At 43.6% G+C, this 25,446-nt stretch overlaps 1 protein-coding gene across 1 annotated transcript; it reads right to left on the reverse strand.

Moving 5' to 3' along the window:
* Positions 1–41: 41 nt before the first annotated feature.
* Positions 42–25,446, reverse strand: LOC121607095 (lymphocyte-specific protein 1-like). The gene is made up of 14 exons (XM_041937774.1): positions 25,276–25,446; positions 18,617–18,757; positions 17,325–17,574; positions 16,556–16,692; positions 16,193–16,424; positions 14,703–14,822; positions 12,744–12,767; positions 12,579–12,620; positions 11,913–11,944; positions 11,476–11,560; positions 11,158–11,298; positions 10,281–10,379; positions 9,439–9,538; positions 42–288 (listed from the first exon to the last, which is right to left on the reverse strand). The coding sequence occupies exons 1-14, from the start codon at positions 25,332–25,334 to the stop codon at positions 263–265; spliced, it is 1,488 nt and encodes a 495-aa protein (XP_041793708.1). The 5' UTR covers positions 25,335–25,446; the 3' UTR covers positions 42–262.

A 25,446-nucleotide genomic window follows, 5' to 3' on the forward strand; every position in this document is an offset into this window, starting at 1 on the left:
GAAACAAACATTAAAAATATGTTTTATTGGAGTTATTTCATTGTATTAATGTACTACTGTTGAAATACCTTGAGAAAAAAGACACAGCTTCTCTACCTTTTGTAGCATTATACCAAAGTGTCACAGGAAATTTGTCATTAAACACAGGATTTAAATATATTTCCAACCTAAAGCTTGAAATACAGAGAATGGTGAAGCGATAGTGGCTATAATTTGTGCAGTATCAAAGATTTTTCTTCATTTTCCAAGTCCAGCATGTGTTTCACAAATCTTCATAGAACTGTCCATCTGAAAAAGAAGAAAGACAACTTTTTATCTGCATTTATACTCGTCATGCAAACACGATTAACGACCTTAATGAAATACCTATCACATCCAGAATTAAAAAGACAAAGAGTGATTATTTTGCCAGCTGCTGAGATTAAAATGGTATTTTCTAGCCCGACTCTGTATTGGAACAGAACATTTCCAACTGCTTATCACAAGAAGCAACCGGCATCTTAATAATCTACTTCCTATTAATAACGTCTTTATCGAGGTGATGTGTCACCTCTTCATGAGACATTTTTTTTTATCTTTGATTTTCTCTTTTTTGGGAAACTTTAACTATTATTGACTACAAACAATGCTAGAATCATTTGTTTTGCCATCAAGCAAATATGATGAAACCAGCTGTTGGATGACAGGCGTGTTTAGATGAATAGTTTGCCTGTTTTCTGTCTGTTCACCTGATTTTTAGCTGAAGATAAATAGACTGGTTTGTCTGTCTCGCAGGAGTCTGAAATGCTGATGGAAATAAGCTACAGTAATGGACTGGATCCTGACCTTTCCCAGCAGTATCCTCCACCCTTACTGCCGAAACCAGGCAAAGACAACGCAAGGCTTCAGAAGCTCAAGAAGAAGCGAGCCAAGAAAAAAGGCAGCCTCTCTCAGACCCCCGTCCCCTTTCGCTCCTGTTTGTCGCCTGTCAACGAAGCGAGTACAGACCTCGAGCACAGTGACCAGTCCAGCCCACCAAGGACACCAGATTCAGTCTACATTGCGGACCCCTCAGTGTCCAGTTTCCCCTTTGGCTCGCTCTATGATCACTCTGCATCTGCATTCCCTCATCCTCGGAGCAGCCCCCACAGCCAAACTGGCAGCTTCCCCCCTCAGTCCTACATAGCTCAAATCAGGACTTCTGAAGAGCAGGTGGCTCCGCTGTATGAGTGCTCCTCTTTTTTATTTGATGACGTGACTCCTTTAATGATACCACCTTCAGCTTCACCACCCCCATCGCCACCTGAGCCGGTTCCAGCACCACCTCTTCCTTCTGTGTTCAATTCGAACATGACGGCAAATTCCCATGGGTCAGTCACAACAGTCCCTCCAGTCTCTGTGTCGCAGTCCAGCACTAAAATATCAACTCACAGCCTGACCCTATCCCCAGCCGCCCCCAACTGCGGTCCAGGCCCGGCACCTTCTCAAGTTGCAAACCTACCTCCTGTTCCAATGCTGCTATCGGTTTCAAACACTCAGACGCAACCTTTTATTCCCAGCCAGGGGGAGACAAACACCATTTCAAAGGACAAGCCTCAGAGCCAGGCATCGACTTGGACCGCCAGACCTACCAGTAACGGCAGCCTTGTTTCAAGCCAGATGTCCTCAGAGATAACGGCCTCAAAAATATCACTTGTTGAAGCAGTGAAAGAGACGAAGGCTGACACGGCACAAACCAGGATTTACACATCAAAGGCGACATTTTATGAGATCTCTAAACCTCCCTCCATCCAGGACCTCACAATAATAAACCCAACCCACCAGGGAGCGCCGCTATCTGCTGCATACAAGGAGAAAACAGCTGTGTCAGTGGTGAAAACTGATCAGAAAGTTTCTGCGTCTGGGTCTCAATGTGGAAGACCTAAGACCCCCTCTTGCACACCAGCTCGAGTATTCACGCCCTTTTTTGAAATATCCAAACCTAACCCGCTTTTATTTGCTGCAAGTCCTTCTTTCAACTCCCCCCAAGATTTACAAAGTCCTGCAGTTCCCAGTGAGGCTCCCGGAAACAGATCAGCGATTCAGACTAGCGTTATGAGTAAACCTCCAGCTGCCACAGAGAAACTGAAGCTGACTGATGGTAATCACATTACTTCAATCAAACAAGTCAGCAATTACAAAGCGATAGAGATTCAAAATACACAAAGGAGCACAATAAACGCTGATCTGTACCCCAGAGAGAATTTGGCATCAAGTATGACTGCGCGTGACTCTGCTGTGGTTAAACCAACACTACTAGCCCCAGCCATCCAAAAACTACAAACAGACCAAGTTTCTGAAAGTGAAGCTTTGTCTTTGCCAAAAGTTCCAACATTTTTCTCCACGGTGCCAAAAACATCAAATCTCAACCCTACGCCAGTGATTTCCATGCAAGCACCACCAAGTCCAAGCCCCCTGTCATCCACTTATCACCCCCCTGTGGTTGAGGCGCGCAAGTCCTTGACGTCACTATTGGAAACTCAAATGTCATTAGCGATGTCAAAGCCCAAATCACGATCAATGTATTATGGGCTCACTCCATCTGAGTATGTTGCCTATGGTGGGATTAGGACTGTGACGTCACATCACAGCCCTGTACCCCGTAGGGTTCATGAAACCTCTTCAAACACAGCGCAGTCAGATGTAAATGTAGATGGATCACAAAAGTCTGATGCAACAAAACAACTCAATGGACACCAAGAGATTCCTTCTTCGATGGAGGTTTCTGCTGCTCACATTTTACAACCTCAGGCAACTCCAAAGGATTCTGAAGGGATTGTCACACATAGCAAAGATGTGTTTGGGGAAGGTCGGTCTGAAGCCCCCAGTACTGGAATACAATCATATAAAACTTCTAGTGTGGACACAATAAAACCTGAGCTTCCCCTTGGCTTGGCACAGAAAACAATGCAACAATCTACAAGTGACGTATCCACACCAAAAGCCTCATACTCTGAGGCTCCAATACCAATACCTAAAGCAGGTGAGGTACACGCACAAAGTGTGGCACAATTTTCTATAGAGGCAGCACTGAATACTCCATGCCCGACTGATAGCAGTGGTCTGTCGAGTTCTTCTGCACCTTTAGTGGAAGTAAATACAGACACACAGCATGGTGCAAAAGGGATAGATATAATAGAGAAAGGTGACAATCTTGAGAAAACACCTACAAAAGGAGAATCCCAGGTCACAAACGCAGAGTCAGGACAAATGGAGGTAGCTCCGGTCTGGTCTTACCAAACTAGTGGTGGAGCCAGTCAATCAGCAGCCAATGGTCTCAATAAGCTCACTGCCAGACCTGTTAAAGACCTGGTTGTTCAGTCTCCTGTCACAGTGTTAGAGTCCAAAGTCTCAGGGAGTGCCATCATAAATGGTGCATTCATCTTAGAAAAACAACAAGCCACCAAACTGCCCAGTGAAGGGGCCGCTGAAGCTGTTCTACAGAAACAAAGGGAAGAGGGTTATCAGCAAGTCAGAGGGAGCAGCGGGTTTACTCTAGCCAACAAAACAAACATGGGGAACATTTTGCCTTCTGTGGCTGCTAATACAGAATGTATCCTTGACAGAGCAAACACTGAGCCCCAGTTCTCTACTGCAGGATTCGTTTTGCCACATGAGCCTGTCACAGCATCGGTATGTTCTGCACAGTATACTGTCTGCACAGTATCTGCAGCCATCCAAAGCACAAAAATCACACAGCAGCTCGGCACAGAAATTAAAGTTCACGGAAACAGTAAAACAATAGAAAATAGGATCCATTTGCCTGGAGAAGGACTGTCTTTGAAATCTTCTCAAGGACCAAGTGTACCAAATGCACCTGCTGTTCATACGGGAAAACTTACCACGGAAACCAAACTGCCTGACCTGTCAGACACTGTAACCAAACCACCCAACATTTTAGATATTAAATTCCCTTTAGATATGACCTCTAGTGTGGCCACAAAAGAGTCTCCAAAGCTATCCAAAACTAGTGAAAATGTCCCTCTGAAGACACAGCGTGGCAAAGGATCCAGCGGCCAAGATAAAATAGTTCAAGGATTAAGTTTCTACACGACTGAAACCAGCCCTAATATCCCTGCAGAGGACACAATGTTGTCAAGCCAATTTAATAAAGAACCCAAACTCTGCACTTACAGTAAGATTGACACAGACAGAGTCATCAGCTCAACACTAGGCACAGAACTGCATCCAAAACCAACCAATGGAAGAGTAGGTTTGGGGAACCCACCAACAGAGTATCTTCCCACTACACCTGTTAGAGCAGAAAACATTCAAACAAAATGTGTTATTGAAACGAGACCATCTTCTAATCCTGCAAAAGGAAACATGGCCCTGAACATGCCTAGCAGTGAAAGCAAACTGTCCAACAAACCATCTGCAGGACTGCTAAATGTCAGCAGGTCTTCGACAGACGTGGTCTCACCCGGACAACCTGGAGGTGTAGTTGCTATTCAGCGCTGCAGACCTGTTGAAAGTGCACAATCAAACAAATCCAATTTGGGCAACAATTTTCACAGTATTCCTGCTGCTGAAACCAAAGTCCCCAACAAGCCACATACAGACATCATTTTGCCTCTGATGACAGACCAAGCAGTGAGCATTAAGGCATCTTTGAATACTGTGCAGGTTAGTACAACACCCGTGCCGTCTAGCCCTATCACGAGGCACGTCACACCAAAAAGCCCTCAGCTGAGGTCAGACAGACATGAGAGTCGATCTGCGACAAAGCCAGCCCCTGATGCAGAACCTGTTGCTGGCTCTGTCGCTCAAACCAGAATCTACACAAACTCAAAAGCCCCAGTTGCCAAGGCTCTTTCCGGCCACAGATCACCTGCACCACAAATTACTAATAAAATCGCTGTGAAAGAGCAGTCCCCTTTCATTCAGCCAATTGTAGTCCACAAATCCTTAGCGAGTCCCCCTACAAGACATAAAAACTCTGAGACAAGAACTTCCCCTTCCTCTGGTTGTGTTATGACTAACATATCTAATATGAGTGAAGAACAGCAAACCAATGCAAGTCAAATCACATCTGCTGACAATATTCAAACCTCTGTGACGTCAGTGAGCTCTCAGACGGGAGTGAAACAGTTTAGGCAATCTGTCACTGAAACAAACAAATCTACAGAAACTAGCATTCACACTGTACTTACTCAAGCTGTCTCACACACTGATTTGAAAGCTACAAATATCTACCCCTTTACTGAAGCCACCGGAGATGATAAAGCTGCGCTTTATAACCCTCCTACCGTAACAGTAAGAGCCTCCCCTATACCACAGCCACGATCGCGTAACACACCTAATGGAACCTTTACTCCAGCCTTGCCCCAGTCCTCTCAAGCTCCCGCCCCTTTAAACCACACTACAGAAACGAGACCCTCGTCAGTCATTATAAAAGACCAGAAAAAACCTCCCATTACACCTCTTCGAAATAATACCACTAGCAGTATTCAGCCCTCTGCTAAGTCGATTAAAGAGAATATTTCAAAACCAGACATAAAACCGCTCGCAACTAAGGACGCTTCAGTCCTGACAAACAGCGCTGAGGTAAACGTACATTCCCAAACTCACAAGATAAAAACAAACCTAGCAACAAATTCCAGGAAGGATGGAAAACTGAACACTGAAACCAGCGCTCCCAGTCAGCCTTCTGACCCTGTTTTAACCAGTAAACCTACTCCAAACACACAACCTCCCACTAAGCAGGTAGAATCAAGACCTTCCTCTGCCACTGTAGAAATGAAACCCTCAGCTGTAAAAAACGATTCCTCAAGGTCTCCCCCTGATCCGGTTGAGATTAGCTTACACACCAGTAATTCAGTTCAGCCTTCAACAGAGATACCAGTAGGGAACATTTCCCCTGCAAAACCAGCAACAGATACAGTCATGAAACCCTCCATGGTTAAAGCTGCTGTGATTGACTCTGCCACTCCTGCCTTTCTGCCTCAGGCCTCAGTCTCAGTCAAAGCTCCATCCCCAAACAGAGGAACGTCACCGTCATCTCAGCCAAAAACTGGACTCAAAGACAAGGATGTTCTGAGGACCAAAACCACAGCTGCACCGACAGAAGCCCCGGCAGTCGAACCCTCCACGAAGTCAACGACATCAACTGCATCTTCAACTGACAAGAAAGCCGTGAAGGCAGAGACGTCCCCTTCGTCCGCCGAGCCCAAAGCAGCCCAGAAGCTGAAAGGCCTCAAGGGTAAGCTCAGCGGATGGACGCGGCTGAAGAAGCACATGGTCGTTGAGCCAGAGGAGCCTGAGTTTCCACAGCCGGAGGCCAGCTCTCAGGTCGATTCCAGCGGCAGCAAGAAAAAAGATCAAGGCGGTAATGATAACCCGTCAGCAGATCAATGTGCCCGTCAGGAGGTGGTTATGAACAAAGAAGGTCCCAAAGCACTGAAGATGTGGGACGCCCTGCTCTTTCAGATGTTCTCCACCAAAGAAAAAATCATTCGCCAGATCAACTCCAACAAGAAAGATTCAGACGACAAGAAGGCCTCAAAAGACAATCAAGCAGATGTTCCTTCTTTTGTCAATCGCCTGCCCATCTTGCTGTACAGCCCCCGATTTGATGCCCGGAAGCTCAAAGAGGCGGCGGAGAAGCCGCTCACCAAAATCGCAGCAGTGTTTGAAAGGGGCCTGATAAAGCGCAAAAATCAGGAAGACGAACATAAGGACTTCAACAGAAAAGCTAGAGGGTTTGGTTCGACGAAAACTGCAGATGAGTAACATGAACTGATGTTAAAGTGTGTGCGGGGCTGATAAATGATAAGCTATGTGGTTTCTCTGTTGTGTAATTCAGCACAAAAAAGAAAACCGTTTGTTTCTGCAGAAGAGTTGAAGTTAATTTTAGAGAGAGGAGGTCGATAATTCTTGAGAGGAAAAAGGTTTAAATTATCACTGATTACTGCAGAATCAATGTACCCGAGTCGATACTGGAGCTTGAATGCTGCCAAATTTAAGCTTAGAAAGCAAAGAAAGTTTCCCCATGTCAAACAAGTATTTATATTTCTGACATTTTCACGTATAATTTAGCCGTTGAGCTTTGAAAGGTCAAACATAACACAGCAGGAATCCAGGTGTGGCATTTTTGCACTTTTAGGTAAATCAAATAAGAATGTGACTTGTGGCAAAAAAAAGTAAAAAGGAAAGAGAAAAAGGAGCATTATATAATCTTTTTTCATTGGATGATAAGCTAGACGTAGTGTTGGATGCATGTACTGTAGATACTTATAGATAAAAGATTGTTTCATTTGTCATTAGCTACCTTTTTCTATTTTTCTAAACAAAGGCTTTAGGTGTTCACCGCTGGTAGGCAGTGTTTAGTCTCTGTGATAAATAGGGCTTTTACATTCCTGGAATAACAGGGCAGATGGTTTTTGAAAGAAGGGAAACCGAGGAGGATGAAGGGTAAAGGTCCAGTCAGAGCACATTTAGGCGTCTGAAAGTCGGGTGGACGGAAACAAACGGATGTTGAAGCTTTTGATCAGGGCAGGAAACTACAGGATGTTGGGGCTGGGCAATGAGGAACAAATATACCTAACAGACCTTCCTCTGATGGCAGTATATGTGACAGTTTTCTCTTTCTTGGGATGGCTGTGTCGAGTCTGTTGGTCCATCATTCAGCCTTGACTGAAATATCTCAACACCCATTGGGCGAATTGCTAAAATATTGTGCACAAACGTTCATGGTCCCCAGAGGATGAATCCTGCTGACTTTCAACAGGTCCTGCTCAATATGGTGAACATTATACCTGCTAAACAACAGCGTCTTAGCAGTTACAGTGAGAATATTAGCATGCTCATGTTAGCATTTAGCTCAAAGCCTCACAGAGCTGCTAGCATGGCTGCAGACTCTGTCTTTTCTTTTCCATCAGACTGCACAGTAATGGGAAGTCAGATTGTACTCTCGAATGGGAGAAAACTGACATTATAATCACATTTTTGGTGTTATTTGACCATCGTATCATACATTGCCCAGCCTCGATAAATCCCAGAATCAATTTTTTTCCTCATGTCATCAGTGTTGTGTTGAAAACTCCCTACTTTTATTCTCTTTCATCATAAAAACTACCTAGACCACCCTCTCTGTCAACTGAGGAAAGTCTTTGAAGATAACCCTCAGTTTTCAGTGAAAATCAGAGCTGGCTATGTACACATGAGGCTGTCGTTAGCTCTAAAAAGTTCAGGATCCAGTGTTTTCATCCAACATCAGTGACATGATAACACACTTTCAAGCCCACATCCTGCTGCTGCAGTGAACTCCTGCCTTGTGCTGGATCGTCCAGGACTTATGAACAATATTACCGAGTTCAGATCGTAATGGGATGTAGACGTGAGTACCAATGAGCGATGATGATGATGTTGAGGCCTGCTGTAGGAAGATTGAGTGAGAGCTGGAGAGGAAGGACAGATATTAGATGATGAGAGGATTTTGCTGCTGCTGTAGCAAATACTAGCAAGTTGTTGATGTTGATTCATGTTGGATTTAAAAAAAAATAATCGCTTTCTCCAAGATGACCATCATGATGTGGAATTTCTTTTAGGTTTGGGGGACTTTACCCCTGTAAGCTAAACACAGCCCCATTTAGTACGCTGATGCTTAAGATATAACATGTTTTTACTGTGTGATTCTCAAAAATGCATAAAGTTGAATGTGAAACTTGTGTCTTGTATTTCTCTCTTTTTTTATCATGCTTTGGTTGGCACCTAAAATATGGCAATACAGTTCTCTGCCATGCAGCTGACAAGTCCTTCTTAAAGGATAAAGCTTGTGTTATTCTATAGTTTTGTTATTACCGTACTGAAGACATAAACCTTTTAAAACAGGGTAAAAATCTAGACTTTCACTTTTGAAACAGACTAAATAATCTCCTGAAACAGCTGGAAACTGCAGGGTTTAGCAAATGTCGCCCAAACAGGAGAAAATAGTGCATTTGTTGGGGACTATTTTCAGCAGCGGATGAATCCTTATTTGGTGCTCTAGTTAGTATTTGTGGCAGCAGGGTGGTGTGTGTGCGGAATTTAATCAGAATAAATTACAGTGTGATGAAGGAACACGTCAGCCAGAGCAACAGTTTGGCTTACTGATGTGCTTTTGGACGACGAATTGAGCTCCGTGGCTCAGAAAGAACATCAGGCTGTGAAACACACATGTACTTGTTAGCTGATACACTGTTGGTTTTGGTCTTTGTGGGATTTGCTGACAATAAGAAAAATATGGAATATTATGAACTTCATTCTTGAATTATTTTATTGTGAAGCTAGTTGGACATTTGGATTAAAGTGACATGAAAAATTGTCTTACTTTGAATAAATGGTGTTTTTTTTTCTTTGCATTACCTCTTTAACCTCTTTTTACATGATAAAATTAAACCTTGTGCAGAGTGAAGGATGAAGGATGGTCTCGGGTCTTACCTGCCGGGCTGTTTGCATCCTCACTGCAGCCGTTGTCAGCAGAAACCTTCTCATACTTTCCGTGACCCGTCACCACAAACTTATATCTTTTACCACTGTCCTGAAATTCAGTCCATAAAACAGAATTTATCAGAGATTTCAAAGGATTTATGCAGCAACCTCAGTGTGTCCACAGCCATGAACCACAGTCATGTCAACAAGCCAAAACTTCACTTTTAGTTTTGCTCGTTTTCACCATATTTTCCAGATTACACTGGCAGGAATTTGGTATTTCCCCCTCATCTTTGTGGTAAATCCTTGTTATTGCTGCTTGAAAATTACAATCTTCTCCCAGTAAAGAAAAGATCGGCTGTTATAACCGTGTAAATGTCATCAATATTTTTAGTTTTGTTTAGAAGAGTTTAGAAGGCTAGTTTGTCTTTTCGTAATAATAAACGTAATTTACAGTTTTCCTCACAGAAGATGAAGTGTCACCATAGCAACCCTGTAATTTCTTCCTGCTTAAAACACCATCATGGTTAATTTCCTGCAAGCACAGCAACTTTCTCAGCTTGTCATCAGAATGATGCTGCTGCAGCCACAAGGGGGCAGACTTTCACCGATTGTTGAACTGAGTTGAGATGATTTACAGCAGAAGAAAAGAGGCCGGGGTGTGGTTGCAAGAAGCAGAGAGGGAGAGAGAATAAAGCAGATTGAAAACAGTCATGAAACTACAGTGAATCAAAATGAAGCAAAGATGAGGAAGTTATCGGACAGGAAGAGAGTGGTGTCACATCACGGAAGGTTCAGCTAGGTCCTGGTCTCTCTAGCATCCTGGTCCCTCAGGGGAAACTGGGACTTACTGCTGGTTTGAAGGGCGAGCTGCACCGACTCCCATCTTCACTTCCTTTCACCCACTGATTGATGAGATCAGCCACGCCGACCTTCAAACCGTCTGCATCCTGACACAGAGAAGAAGAAACATTCATAACTGGGAAAACCCCCCCCCCACAAAGATCTGGTTTCATGTAGCTCCACCTAAATCAGTTTCATGTAACCTAAATATTTTTGTTTTATTCTGTGTCTAACCTTTAACAATGTGAGGTAACAGGAAATGCAAATGTCAAATCGGTCCTGATGCAGGACATCATTCAACACAAAAGCGTTAGTGGCAGTTTGTGATAAACTGAAGGACGAAGTTTTCCTTCATGTCTTAAGAAACTTTTCCTCCTTCAGCTAAATAAACTGTTTAAAAAGCCTCTCAGATCAGCAGAAAATGCCTCGTCACAAAGCTGAAAACAGGCTGTTTTTCTGAGACAGCAGTAAAATGCAGCATCCACATTAACGCTGAAGAAATATTAATCCACAAACATCAGATATAACAGAAAAACACTGACAACACATTTTACTGATACATGATGACTAAAGTAAGGTCTTGAATGCAGGACGTCTACTTGTCTTGAGTATTTTTACAGTGTGGTGGTGAGTGCTTTTACTGAGGTACAGGATCTGAATACTTCTTCCACCACTGGACACATTACTCTGCAAAGGTTCTGTGCTTCACGATAAAAATAATGAAAACTTTGCCTGTAAATCTGTGTGTCCAGTGAACATTCACACCATTAAACAGCAAAATCAGACACTTCCTCATGGACACTGAGCTAAAGGCTATTTTGGTAGCCATTCATCAGTCACGCTGTAAAAAGTTTACTAACTGATAAAGTTAACATCGTCGTTAACCTTGGATGGCGCGACTGAGACGGCGTTTTGGTTCCAGGCTTCTCCGGCCTCAAACAGGTTCTTCTTGGAGGACACGGGTTCAGCCGGACTCGTAAGGTCCGTCAGCACCTGGCTGCCTGACCTGCCTTCCTTTGAGGAGGCCTGTGGAAAAACAGGGAGGTTCAGAACTGCAAGAGGCCCATCGACAAATTCAGGTCTCCTCTCTGGTGGAGGCTGATGGCTGCTCATCCATCGCGGCTTGTTTTAAGAGAACAGACATGCACGTGCTGTAAGGAAAACATCCACTGAAAAAACGGGTGCTCCTGAGCGGGCTTTTACCTTGAGAGCGTGAGTGTACAGCTCCAGCTTCCTGTCAATCCTGGAAACAGAAACAGGTGGCAGCATCTTCTTCATGTTGTTGGTGCTTTAGAAGAACGATAAACGTTCCGCTCAGTCACGGTGAAAGTGTATTTCTGCTATAAATCAAAGTACAGATGCAGCTGACGTGCTTGCTGGAGCTAAACACACCAGAGGAGAACTGGAAATAACCGGTTTTGTTTTATTGAAACTGGCTGTTTAAGAGAAGTCAGACTTTCTTTTGAAATCTGTTGCACAACTAAATTAGATTTTTATTCCAAGGAATATTTCTAATAGGAGGAGCAGCAGTCGAGTCAAACTCATGGAGGAACAGTTCTCTGCAGCTCGGATGTGTTTCAGGATCCAGCGAAGATAATCGTGTTGTTGCATCGATACAAAGCTCAGTCAGACGGACTCACCTCTTCCTCAGAGACTCAGTTCTCTCTATGATCTGCGGGAAGAATCAAGAAGAGCGATGGTTATGATAACTCACACCTGAGAAATGACATTAACACTTTTTATTGAAGCAGGCGCAGCTCAGACCTGCAAACCGGCACAAAGTCGTGATTTTTACCCTCGCAGAGCAAAGCAGAAACAGATGATGGTTTAAGAAAACCCCTCAAATCTGGGACATGGACTAAACTAAAATCATCTGTTAAAGGTCGTCTTTGCTTCATCTTCCCAGCTAACTTCCTGGTTGAAGAGACAGGCCTTAGTTTCATCACATTCACAGACATTTGCTGCATTTGGATTTGACTGATGGAAGAGACTCCACATTTCTACAGAACTGCCTTTAAACATGACAGGATTAAAACATTTCTGCAATGATGCAATGAAATCAAACAAGTGAAAATAATCTAGATAAATAATCTGGAATAAAAGCAGCAACAACAACGATATAATAGGTGAGACATGTTGGAAATAAAAATCTGTGCTCGCATTAATAAAAAGTGACTTAAAGATGTCTCTGATTGTTCAAAAAGATGAGAGCAGGGGCAGAGAGTGACAGATTCGACCCGTTTCATCTCTAGTCCCTGATCAGCTGCTGACCTTTGACCCTGACGCTCTTCTTCTGCAGAACTCACCGTGCACTTCCCGTCCGTTGAAACTCGGCTGTTCACCTCGTCCTGTGAAGAGACACACGGTGCTGAGTCGTTACTCCAGTGTCAGACATAACATGTGAAATCATTGCAGCATCATGCGGCACGGATGAACCCGTCAGAGTCAGTCGACACACGCTCGGGACTTACTGGGTAAAACTGGATGAGGAGTTTCTGGCGGAGCGGCAGGAGGCATGAAAGAGACGAAGCGTTGACACGGTTAACATGACACAGCACATTTTACCATCGGTGAGTCATCACAGTAATTTGATGACTGGCAGCCTCTGAAGCAGACTGACCTGTGAGCCAAAACACTGGTCAAAATATACACATCGACTTAAAAACACAATATGAGAACAAGATGCTATTCAAAGTGACAACATCGTCATGGCAACCAGAGACAGCTGGGTTTATGGGAAATGTCTACTGTTGGTAATACTGTAATCTCTCCGAAAACCACAAGACATGTCTAACCGTCTCTCTGTCTCTCTCTGTCTCTCTCTGTTTCTGTCTCTCTCTCAATCTCTAGCTGTCTTTCTCTCTCTCTGTCTGTCTCTCTCTGTTTCTGTTTTTGTCTCTCTCTGTTTCTGTCTCTCTCTCTCTCTCTCTCTCTCTCTGTCCCCTGTCTGTCCCTGTCTGTCCCTCTCTGTTTCTCTCTCTCTCTCTCTGTCTCTCTCTCTGTCTCTGTCTGTCCATCTCTGTCTGTCTGTCTGTCTGTCTGTCTGTCTCTCTCTCTGTCTGTCTGTCTGTCTGTCTGTCTCTCTGTCTCTGTCTCTCTCTGTCTCTGTCCCTCTCTCTCTGTCCCTCTCTCTGTCTGTCTCTCTCTCTCTGTCTCTCTCTGTCTCTGTCTCTGTCCCTCTCTGTCTCTCTGCCTCTCTCTCTGTCCCTGTCTCTCTTCTTCAGTCTCTCTCTCTGTCTCTCTCTGTCCCTCTCTCTCAGTCCCTCACTCTCGCTGTCTCTCTGTCTCTCTCTCTCTCTGTCCCTCTCTGTCTGTCTCTCTTCTTCTGTCTCTCTCTGTCTCTCTCTCTCTCTGTCCCTCTCTGTCTGTCTCTCTTCTTCTGTCTGTCTCTCTCTCTCTCTCTGTCTTTCTCTCTCTGCCTCTCTGTCTCTCTGTCTCTCTCTCTGTCCCTGTCTCTCTTCTTCTGTCTCTCTCTGTCCCTCTTTGAGCTTTGTGTCCCTCCTCCTGGTCTCTCTGTTGCTCTTCTGGAGGTTTCTTCCATTTTTCTCAGTTGGAGGGTTTTTTGGGAATCTGTCCTGATCTGATTCGAGGGACTAAGCCAAGAAAGTGTCGTATGTTGGACACTTTGTAAAGCCCCTTGAGGCAAATTTGTAATTCCTGCCATTGGGCTGTATAAATAAAACAGACTTGACTTGAAATGTTGTTTTAGAGGAAAACGTCCCAACTTTACTGAAATTCAAGCAAGATCAGGACTTTGTGCTTCATCTGTGACATCAGTTCAGTAAAACACATTTAATAAAAAACATTAAACTGAGAAAATCAGGCTTCTGTCCAACCGTCCAACTGCCAGAAGCTGCCGGCCATCTCCACCACTGTCACTGTGGCTTCAGATACTGACGCAGGAAGTACTCACAACTTACTTTGTTTGTTTAACAAGTAACATGTTTGTTTTGCAATTCAAGTAATCAGCTATTTAGTTACATTTTCAAATAGGTAATCTGTCGCCGTTCTCATTTTACTGTACTTCCCTGTTCCTGTTGTTGCTGTAAAAAGCCTTTACATTGTGGAACAACACGCATTATTTTGAGTTTGTGGCTCAAAGGGACGAGAACATCGCAGCGAAATGCAAACTGTGCGTGGTTGTTAGTGCAGTGTCAGCTGCATCAAGCTCTACTTCAAATCTGGAGCTTTACCTGGAAGCTAAGCACAGCTGCACAGCACTCAGGTAGCTGCGTTATCTGCATTCACTTTCATGCACTTCAAATGATTTAACTGTTTGCATTGCAGTTAAATTACAAACAGCAAAAGAGACACGTATGAGCTTGTCAGGCTGTATGCATTGGGCCCCCGGACCCTCTTGATTTTGTGTTAACTTATAATTAAACATAATCACTAATAAGGAGCTGTAAAGGGTTGGTTTGATGAGATACCTTGAATGTCGGGCTCATGGGACCGTAGCAGTTTAGCGACTCCTCGCCTTCGCTGCTGCTGCAAAGAGAGGCTGCAGAGCTCCTGCTCACCTCCTCGCTCCTCCCGCCCTCCGCTGACCTCTACAACAACACCAACATTCAAATGTCAACAAAATGTGTCCGTCTTATCAGAACAAGTCTGATCAAACCTGATCAAAAAATACATTTACACAGAACTATCACTATCTGATCGCGTTAAAAAGTCTAATCTCAGAGCAGTTTTCACTGATATTTGATCTGTTCCATCATATTTTTCTAACAATAACAGCTAAAAGCTTTAACATGTTTACGCTGCTTGCTCATATTGTGTTATTTGTTAGCAAAAAAACTAAATAAATGAAATGCAGGCAAACCACTGGTGGTAAAAGAAGGAATTTGTTACTTGCATCTTACATCATTGCTGCTTTCGTCAGTCTCATTTCTTCACTCTGTGAGTCGAAGCTGCGTTCTTCTACTTTATTGCTTTCAGATTTGAAGCCAAATTCTGTGAACTGTGCGCTCTAATAAGCGTGCATGTGATTGATTAAACGTTTTATGAAACGCTGGGAGAAGCGAGACATGTGTGGCGTTACGTCAGCACAGAACTTAGCTGATGTATCGAATAGTAAGTGTAAAAGTCGAAATTCCTGCTTGAGGCCCTTTATAACACCCCACAATGTGAAGGAGTTGGACATAGCTGACAGCACACGTTTTAAAGATGCAGTCATGGAGGTAAAATTTGAAGTTTGTCCTGATGGTGGCACATTAAAGGTTTCTGCCCTCTAGCACTCCCCATTTAGTTTCACTCAACTCACTTTATCTGATCTACAGGCAGCAGCAATGAAAAGGTGAAGAAGAAGAAGACTGTGTGCTGGCTGAGGTGGATAGAAAGAAAGCAGCTTTCAAACTTTTGAGAAAAATCTTTGCAGATGTTTTATGAGGAAGGAAAATGGATTCAGCATGTTTGTTGTTGAGAAGATGCGTTTTGGTAACACTGAAGAAAGGAGCAGGAACCTTTAGTATCGGAAAGGGCTGAACAAGCATCGTCACTGGTCTATCTGACCCGTAGGTGAGGAGGAATCAGGAGACAGTTCGTGCTCATGCAAGGAATCGGTTCCTCCTCTGAGGAGCATGAGATTAATTTTATGGAGATTTTACCATTACATTTCATGGCCGGTGCATAAAGAGAAATGATGGTGTGACTGTGGTCATCAAATCAGCAAAAACATTAGGGTTCATCCTCTGAGAACCATGAATATCCACAGTACAAGTCATGCAAATCAGGCCATGAGTTTAAAGACATCTTGCCATGAACTAAAGTGTTGGTCAAGAGGAAATCTGGAATATTTGCAGTATTTTCATGAAGTTTAGTTCAGCGTTGAGGTATTTTGGAGTGAATGTTGTCGTTAGGTCGCCTCAGAACTGGGACAAAGAGTGCAGCTGCTCGTAATAGAAGCAGTGAGAGAGACAACCTTGTCTGACTTGTGCTCTTCCTCCTCCTCCCTCTGTCTCCCCGCCCTCAGGAGGTGGAGGTCTTCCTTCTCTTCATGTGTGAAGCTCAGCTCTTCTTCCTCCTGATCATCTTCATCTCTGTTGCTCTGTCTGGTTTCTGCTGATCTCCACTCGGTCTGCAGGGCAGCCTGCACCTCCTCCCCTTTACGCTCCTCCTGCTCCACCTCGCCATCCACCCGGCAGGCCCCTCCTCTGCGGAGGAGATGATTTAACCGGTTACTGTGGAAAAGTGAAACGACTGACGTTCAAACACACCAAACATTGAACCAACAGGAGACAGTCGGGGTTATATGATAAAACCAGACACTGAGTGGAGAACACACCGGGGCCTCATCGTCCCGGCAACCAGGTAGGACGTCCTGTCTGCCGGTTGACCCATGGCGTGCTGCGGTCTGGCATCCTGCGGCAGGAAGACTGTTGAGCTGTATGACGTCCTGACTTCCTTTCTGCTGCTGGACATCTAAATGAAACACAAGCAAAGCAGGCAACAAGTCACTCTACTCTCATGATGATATGCAGTAAGTATTCACATGCTTCACTGAAGTAAAAGTACTAACACTACACAGTAAAAATACTCTGCTACAAGTTAATGCCAACCCAGGCCTGCTCAAACGTGATTGGCTGGTGCTACCTGGACTACAGACAGAAACCAGAATGCTTTCGACACCAAAACCTTCTTGCCTACAGATTACGATGCACAGTGTCTCCCTCTGAAATGCAGTGGAGTAGAAGTAGAAAGTGGCACGAAAAGAAAAGACTCAAGTAAAGCACAAGTACCTTTAAATGTGTACTTAAGTGCAGCACTTATACTTGATGTACTTTATACTGATAATATGTTCCTGAAAGTTTGGGACTGTAGCAGATGTGAACAGAAGTTATGACGTTTTCTGCAGACAAACTTCAGGCTCCAACAGTGAATGTTAAACTCGTTAAGGGCTTATTTAATTAAATGCTCTGATTGACATTTAATTAATGCTGATTGATATCTATTAGTATTATTGGAGGTGCTTGTACTGTAAACTCAGCACACTCAGAACAACACAGACTCATCTGTTATTTTGCCAAACAGCAAACTCCACCCAGGTGGTGCACCTTCTCAGGAGGTCTTGTTGAGGCTCCCTGGGACCGATCGCTTCGTTGTGGCTGCCGTCCTTCCTCCTCTTCATCCTCCTGCTGTTTCTCCTCTTCGGGCTCCGGTGTCGAGGGTCTCTGCACCCGGGTCCTGCAGTCGTCTGACACCTCCTGCTCATTACGGTTCTCCAACCTGTGACTCCAGTCGCTGAAGCCTTCGTCCTCCTCCAGAGCCGAGCAGCAGCTGGGCTTCAGCTCTTCCACCTCCAACCTGAGGCCCAAATGGAGAACCGTTACCTGTTAGTCACCTGGCTGACTGATAAGAGACAACATGCTATCTTAAGAAGCGTCTTTCATACACAGTAATGACTGTGCATTTTAATTTGTTCACACACAACCCAGCTACAGTGAGACACCCAGGTGATGCCACCCAGAGGTTTCTAACAGGGCGGCGAGTTGAGCCTGGCGGCAGGTGGCAGGCACGACCTGCAGTGTCAGGCTCCGTGAAAACAGAGACACGGTTAACAAAGAGGCGCCTCCTGTTCCAGGTGAGCTCACATCAGCAGACTGGATCTCATCAGCATGAAGGAAGCAGCGAAAAGCTGACGTTTGACTGTTAGCTGCGTGTGTTTTACCTTCCCTGAATTCAGGCTGACAGGTTTTCACACACAGTCCTGTCTGAACAGCTTTTCAACTGATCGTTAATTGATGATGTTTGTGAGCACAACCATCAAAGAATTTCAGTGGGATTTAAAGCTGAGGGAGGGGTTATTAATATTTGACATGGACTGCAGGTGGTCATTTATGAACAGCTTTATGTTTTAACAAATACATTTTCAAATGTGAGGCAGAGAAGTAAAAACACATTTTCTCTGTACTTCTTGGTGATTTTTCATAAATAAACTTGGTATTTTAAATATTTGAGCTCCCAAAATGTTTGAATTTGTTTTTTCATCCACCACACCAACAATCTCAGCAAACGTAACTTCTGTTGGAGCTTTAGATTAGTGTTACTGAACCCTTCAGGCAGGAGGAGGTGATGCTAATGACTGAACCAGTGAACAATGTTTGATGACTGAGCTGTGTTTCACTTCACAGGCCTGGAAACAAGTCTGATCAGCGGCTCACAGTCTCAGGTGATGAGGATATTTCACCCCATCGCATCTCTGAGGGACAAACTGATGGTACAGCAGCTTCTCGGCACATTCACCTGCAGCATCACTGAACATACACACACACACACACACACACCTTTTCCCTTGTCACCAGCACCAGTTTAACAAACAAACTCTGTAGACTGTTGTCGTACTAACTCTGTGTCGTGGGCGAGGTCGCTGTGCTGGGGGGGCTCTGGCCAGAGAGAGCTCCCCTCCCCTCTCTCCTTTTCCCTGCTTCTCCTCCTCCGCTCCCTCTCCACCTCCTCTGCATCCTCCTGGTTGCGCTGCGCCGTCACCCTGAAACCAAGAGGGACAACAACAGGCCGTGACCAAACTCCTGCACCAACAAACCACTCAGTCTGGATTCATTAAGAACCTGCAGGGGCCAGCTGACATGTTACAGCTTGCAACCTGAAATAACTGTATCCTGCTAAAGCTACAGAAAAAAAGATGTAATCAGATTACAGGTCCACTGAGTAAAAATAAGGATCATTTACTAATTTTAAAATACATGTAAAAAGCCTCATATAGTACCATGCACTACAACACGAGTCTCACAACTCTGCTTTGGTCTCAAGTGAAACTAAAGCTAATCTTACAATAACAAAAATAATAATAACACCAAGTGCTTCACATAAAACAGACATAGAATGAACATAAAAACAGGGATATAAAATTAAAGATAATAAAATAATAACATAGAATAAGGACGAATATAAAGACAATGCATAACAAAGTACATAGAATGCATAAAATCAAGTAAAATACAACAATTTAAAAGAAGTACAGCAGTTCATCAGTATACAGATGTTTGGCTATCAGGAATGAGTTTGTAATAAGACACGACCGTCTGTTTGATGCTACTTTGGTCACGTGTAGAGAGATGTTATGACTCTCATAAAGTTGGTTTCCCTCCTCTACCTCTCCGCTTCGAAGGCTGCTGCAAACCCGTCAAGGCCCGAGGTGTCAGTTAAAAGCATGTGGACACCTGAACATGTCATTCCAGACTCGTGGACATGAGTCGCAGCTGTAGCTGCCTCCACTCTGCGGTTTCAGTCTTCCCACCAGATGTTGAACCTGCTGCAGGATTTGCTCCCATTGAGCCACAGGAGCGTTAATGAGGTCCAGCGCTGATGTTGGCTGATCAGGTCTGGCTCTCAGTTTGTGTTCCAGTTCATCCTGAAGGTGTTGGATGGGGTTGAAGCGCCTCCAACCATCTCTAATGGAGCTGGCTTTGAACCTTCCCCACACTGATGCCACAAAGCTGGAGCACATTCTTATCTAAAGTATCGCTGTGTAAGATTTTTATTTTCATTTGAGCTAAAATGCTTAAACCATGAAAGATTTCCTCAAACCAAAAGTACCCAAACAGATGTGGACTCACACATATATACCTCAGGTTGATGTTACACATTACTCACACGTCCTGTTTGTTATTTGTCTGCTACAACAGTGAAATGTCTCTATGGAAAAGTGTATGTTTGGGGGTTTCTCAGGTAAGTAGGAAAAAATGAGCTCTTCCTCTGTTTCATAACGCTCCATCTCTTCTTCTGTCCGATTGGCTCTAGTTTCCAGAGGGCGGGACTTGATAACAATAACTCTTTATTGTTGAAGCACATCTGGTGGAGCTCGAGCCAGCTGCTGTGCTGTTTCGCTTAATTTCAATCTCTGGAGAGAAACAAAGAGCGAGAGAGGGAGGAGGTGAAGAGATGGAGGAGGAGCAGAACGGATGATGGAGGGAGAGGCTTTAATCCCATGCAGCCAGACCTCCATCTTGTCATGCTTACGGGGGTCTGGAGAAAATCTCGTCAAAAAACTGGAACGATGAGAACTTTGGAAACATTCAGTCAGCCGTTTGATTGGTTTGGAGTCTCTGGAGAGCACCTGTTGCTGGACGTTTGTTGGTACAGACAAGTTTTCCGAAGCGTGATCTCATTGTTTTTATGGGATAATTTGGGTTTATAACCTGGATCATATTTACAGAGATTAAATGAAAATGACTTTAAATGTTTTACCCAAACTGTACACATCCATCACGGTTTACAGAACGACTTCTTGCCTGAGCTTTGACCCACTGAACTCACTGTATTTGTGCACACACAGGTTTCCTGTGGAATGATGATGGATTATTGACACTTCAGGTACACACACCTTTAGCTTGACCACCAAATAACAGATAATCCAGATAGACTATAGCAGAATTACAACCTTTCTAACTGTCTGAATGGCTGAGTTCCCGAACTAATTAAATTTCACTATTCACACATACTTCCAATGCTCTCCACAGTCTGAGTTAAAGATGAGCGAGACAAAAACCCAGGTGAAAAAGTATTAGAAGTAGTCCTTGAGTAATACTTGAGTCCACCAGTGAAAATCAGGATTCGTGAGCATTCAAAACACACTCACAGTACAATTGTATTATATCAGCAATGTGATGGAAATATACTTAGATATACTTTAAAATGAAGTGAAATTAAAGTACACTTTAATTAAGCTGCTAATAGTGTATTACAAGGGATGTAAAATAGGTAGAATTTTCATAAGTACACTTTAGTACTATTAATAGTATTTGTAATTTAGTACACTTTTTAAAAGTACACTTAAGTACAATTCATAATACACTTTTTGTGAACAAGTACTTTGAAATACCACTTTAAGTATTGCAGAATTACAATATCCCTGTTTAATACATTTAAGTTGAACTTTTTTATTTAGAAGTACACTTTTTAAAAGGATCTGTCAAACATGCTTACTTATACTTTTGAAGCACAAAAAGTATAAGTGTACTTGTACTCAGTGGCATGCACGGGGGGGTGCACACCCCCTCGTGGCCTATTTGTTGAGAAACGCTACAGTGCCCCCTGGGAGCCAAAACACGTGTTAAAGTGCCCTCTTCAGTGGTGAGGACACCCTATATGTGCCCTTTGTTTCCTTTTTGCCCCTGCCCTTCAAAAAGTCTGTGCACGCCACTGCTTGTACTGACTTTTCTATACTTCAATTATATTTCTAATACACTCCTAAAACAGCTGTAACTTGGTTGGTTGGAAGTAAACCAGGCCAAATCCTCCAGCGTGTTGGTTCTCATTAAAACCAAACATGAAGCACGCGGACGGTTTGCCTTTGTACTGGCCTGGTGCGGCTAAATTCACTGCACAGGCCTTCACCCAAAAATATGATGGATTTTCCCAACATGTCAACGTGTTCAGCAAACATTCGGCTGCGTGAAATCATCATTTAAAATAAATCTTTAGAGTGCAAAAAGCTAATTCAAATACAAAAGGCCGCAAATGTTGTTGGCTGTGGCTGTCGGGGTGAGGACGCCGGCCATGACCGGCTGTGAGTCAAACACGCCGTGGTCATTACTATGTGGGAAGGTGACCTACATACGATCACACTCACCAGCGATGCAGTGGGAGCATAGTGGCGAGAGCCAGTGGCTGTAAATGTGTGTGTGATACGGCTGTTTTGGCTTCTCGATCAGGCCATTTTTGGGGGGAAAGGGTCGACTGGAGATGTGGTTTGATAGTCTAGACCTCATCAGTGAGCTGGGAGAAGGAGGATGAAATCCTTAATGGACCGTTTCAGCTGCTGATGTTGCATGTTTGAAGCTTTTAGCCAATAACAACAAATCACATTATTTTACACTGAAGGCCTAACCTGAAGTGATCAACTGAAGCTGTTCTAAGTATCTTGTATCTTATCATCTTATCATCTTATGATCAGCACTGTCTACAGCATATGTTTGAAAACAGATGACATTTTCTATTAACATAAATAAAATGCTGATAATCAACATATCTGAGAAGCTGCAAAAATTAAAAGCAAAATCTTCACTGCCAGCGAATTCCATCTTTTTCTGCCAAAACATCGGATCTTGTGATATAATATCAGCTCACAGTGGTCACAGCAGGTTTTGATGGTCCCGTTTGGTGAAGGTTAGGGAAAGGTCGTGGTCTGGTTTGATGCACAAGAAGTCAGCAGTGATTTGAGACACGACACATTTATTCGCATTAAATCAGACCCACAATCTTTCCTTAACTTCAACCCCAAACCTGACCGCGGACGGGATTCTGGATGCGAGCCCCAGACTGTGGTGTTAAAGCCCTGAGCTTCTTCTGCCTCCACCCAGCTTCACCACCTCACTGTGACTCAAGTGCGGTGGATAAATGAAGCTTTTCATTCGCTCTGAATGTTCTCTGAACTTAATCCAAAGCGGCGATTATGTTCGGCAGCAGAACGTAATTAGGAAAACAATTTAGTAAACAGGATTTCTGGGCTGCTTCTGCGTTCAAGATTACAAAAATACAGAAGTCCTGAAAGATTTTTAGGTGTCTCACTGATGACAGACGACATGCCGAGGGCGACAGGTCGCTGCCCTGGATCAAACGGCATCATGGGAAGTGTAGGAAGTCAGGAGCTGAAGCAGATGTAGATGAGGCTTGTCTGCTCTGCTTCACTCACACAGGCACTGCTGTTACACTGAATCTGCGTGGCAGCCCGAGCTTCCAGGTATGTTCAGAGTCTGCTGGGACATTTAACATGAGCACGAACGTGAAAGGAGCAAATTATGGAGGAAATCTGTCTGATACGCATCATTTTTTCCACCATTTACACAATGAGGCAATGGAGGCCCGGGGAAGGACATTTCTTTGTGTGTGTGTGTGTGTGGAGTCGAGCAGGAGGGGGTTCAGGAGTCAGCCAGATGATGTCATGGCCATTAAGGAAGTTGCAGCTATAAAAGAAGCCATTGAACTCGCAGCTCAGTGTCATTTTCGGTGAGGTCACACAGCAACGTTCCACCGATCGCTGAGGAAACCAGAACCTCGCTGACAGCAACGCTCGCAAATACAGAAAACAACAGCAGAAACTGGACCCCGGAGTCTGCCAAGGGGGGAGATAAATGAGAACAGACTGCGCTAAGTGGTCAAATCAGGCAAATGGACACATAAATAGTCAGAAGATGTGATCAAATGTGGCTGAGCTGAGGCTGACTGTGCTGATTACAAAGATAAACCCAATTACAGGGCCTCCGCCATATTTTTACGAGCGCGAGAGGAAACACTGTCTCGTCTTTGGATGGATCATGCAGTTAGAGATGCTCCACTAAAGCATGAAGGTGTTAATTCTCTCTGCTTCATCAGCTTTTTGACACGATGAGCCATTCTTAACTGCTGGTGTCACAATGAGAAAAACGAATAACATCAGTGTTTGTCTGAGTCCGCTCTGCACGCTGCTAGACGTGGTCTTCAGGTCAAGTATCAGATACTTCGTATAAGAAGCCCAAACGGCCTGTTTCATTAGAGGAGTGAGTGAAGCTCTGGAAACCAAATGAAAAACAAAGTAATTTGTGAAAGATCCACAGCTATCGGTGCACTTTGCAGGCATGCATTAGTCATAACACTCGTTCAGAATAACACAATAATAGTAAACAGCTGAGCTCTTAACCTGAGCGCTGCATTCACTGCTGCACACTCATCACCTCCGACGACAGGTGTGGCCACAGGCTCTGAAAGGGCCTCACCTGTGTCGTAGATCTGGTCTGGACTTCTGTGTCTTTATTCTCACCTGTTGTCTGGTGTTCCACATGGTTTAGATCTAGGTCTGTTATTGTTCTCTGTCAGGCCACATCTTCAGAGAGCACTGTGTTCGTGCTCGTTAGCTTGATTAACACCTCTCTCAGCTGCTTACACGCTCTCTTTTGTGACTGCACCTGAGCTCCAGCTCGAGTTATCTTGTTTCAGTGACGTACAAAGATTGGACAATTTGGCTGACAGCAAAGACACGACTGTCATGTTTTGCACATCATCAGACATCAAGTTTCTGATGCCATCAAAATTGTTGAATTGATGAATCAGATAATGATCGGACGTCCAGATAAGGTGGTGGGTGTTGATGGCGATCTTCTTTTAACCACAGATGATTAGTTTAGATGATGATACATACATACATACAATGTTTATATACATTTTAGTTTATTTCAGCTGCTGTTGGTACATTACACTGGTATATTTTATTGTTTATTGTTTAGTATATTTTATTGTCTTAGTATATTTTTCATTGCATTTACGAATATTTTTAACTGCACGTTGGTTTATTTTATTTTATCTTAGTATCTTAATTTTATTTTCTAATCTTTTATCTTGTTATATTTTTTCTAAAACGGGGGTTGCAATGCAAATTTCATTGACATGTCATGCTCAATGACAATAAAGGAATCTTGAATCTTGACTACTTGATGTACTCCAGGTTATTCTTCCATTGATGTACATTCATTTCTTTATGTGAGCTTTAGTGGGGTTTTTTTTAACATAATGTTAAACATATTTTAATTAAATGTACATATTTCAATATGTTTTTGTGTTTGTGTGATGTGTTGTGTTCCCCTTCAGGGGCAATAAAATTAAAGCTGAAGTTAAAGTACAGATAAAAGCATTTACATGCATGCAGTTCTAGAAAAAGACACCTTTTCTGGAAAGAGCTGACGGACTTTGGGTTCATCCATTAACGCCTTTTTGTTTTTACTGGAGCCAGAAAATCAACATTTACCCAGAAACGTTCCCCCAGTCGCTCACTGATATCTGCTAAATGAAAAATAAACAGATAGCGTTGCAACCACGACACACATCACAAGAAGTGAGAGGAAATAGGTAGAGTTTTACCTGCGTTGAGTTTATTCCAGCAGTGGAACTATAACATTATCTATATGTTAGGCTTTTTATAGAATAATATAGAACAAAAAGATAGATAGATAGATAGATAGATAGATAGATAGATAGATAGATAGATGCTCTGTGTTAAAACCATTTGTCTCTCACCTGATGAGGTTCTGCAGGAGCTGTCTGCTGGAGTTTTTTCTTCTGATGGACTCGGACATGGTGGACAGGGCTGCTCCCGGTCTGTGGTCCTGGTTGTCGTGTAGCCTCCGGTCCTGGATCTGATCCTGGTTCTGGTTCTGGAGGTTGAGATCTGTCCTACAGCTGCTCTCT

Source organism: Chelmon rostratus, chromosome 1 (assembly GCF_017976325.1).
Source record: "Chelmon rostratus isolate fCheRos1 chromosome 1, fCheRos1.pri, whole genome shotgun sequence".
Taxonomy (NCBI): domain Eukaryota; kingdom Metazoa; phylum Chordata; class Actinopteri; order Chaetodontiformes; family Chaetodontidae; genus Chelmon; species Chelmon rostratus.

Bases quoted from the DNA above. Each gene is read 5' to 3' on its own strand.
- LOC121607095 (XM_041937774.1), bottom strand. From the start codon at position 25,334: ATGTCCGAGTCCATCAGAAGAAAAAACTCCAGCAGACAGCTCCTGCAG. The intron at 11,299-11,475 runs GTAAAAGCCCGC...GTTTTTCCACAG, and splicing joins TGTACACTCACGCTCTCAAG to GCCTCCTCAAAGGAAGGCAG. The intron at 9,539-10,280 runs GTAAGTCCCAGT...ACTGAATTTCAG, and splicing joins GCTCGCCCTTCAAACCAGCA to GACAGTGGTAAAAGATATAA.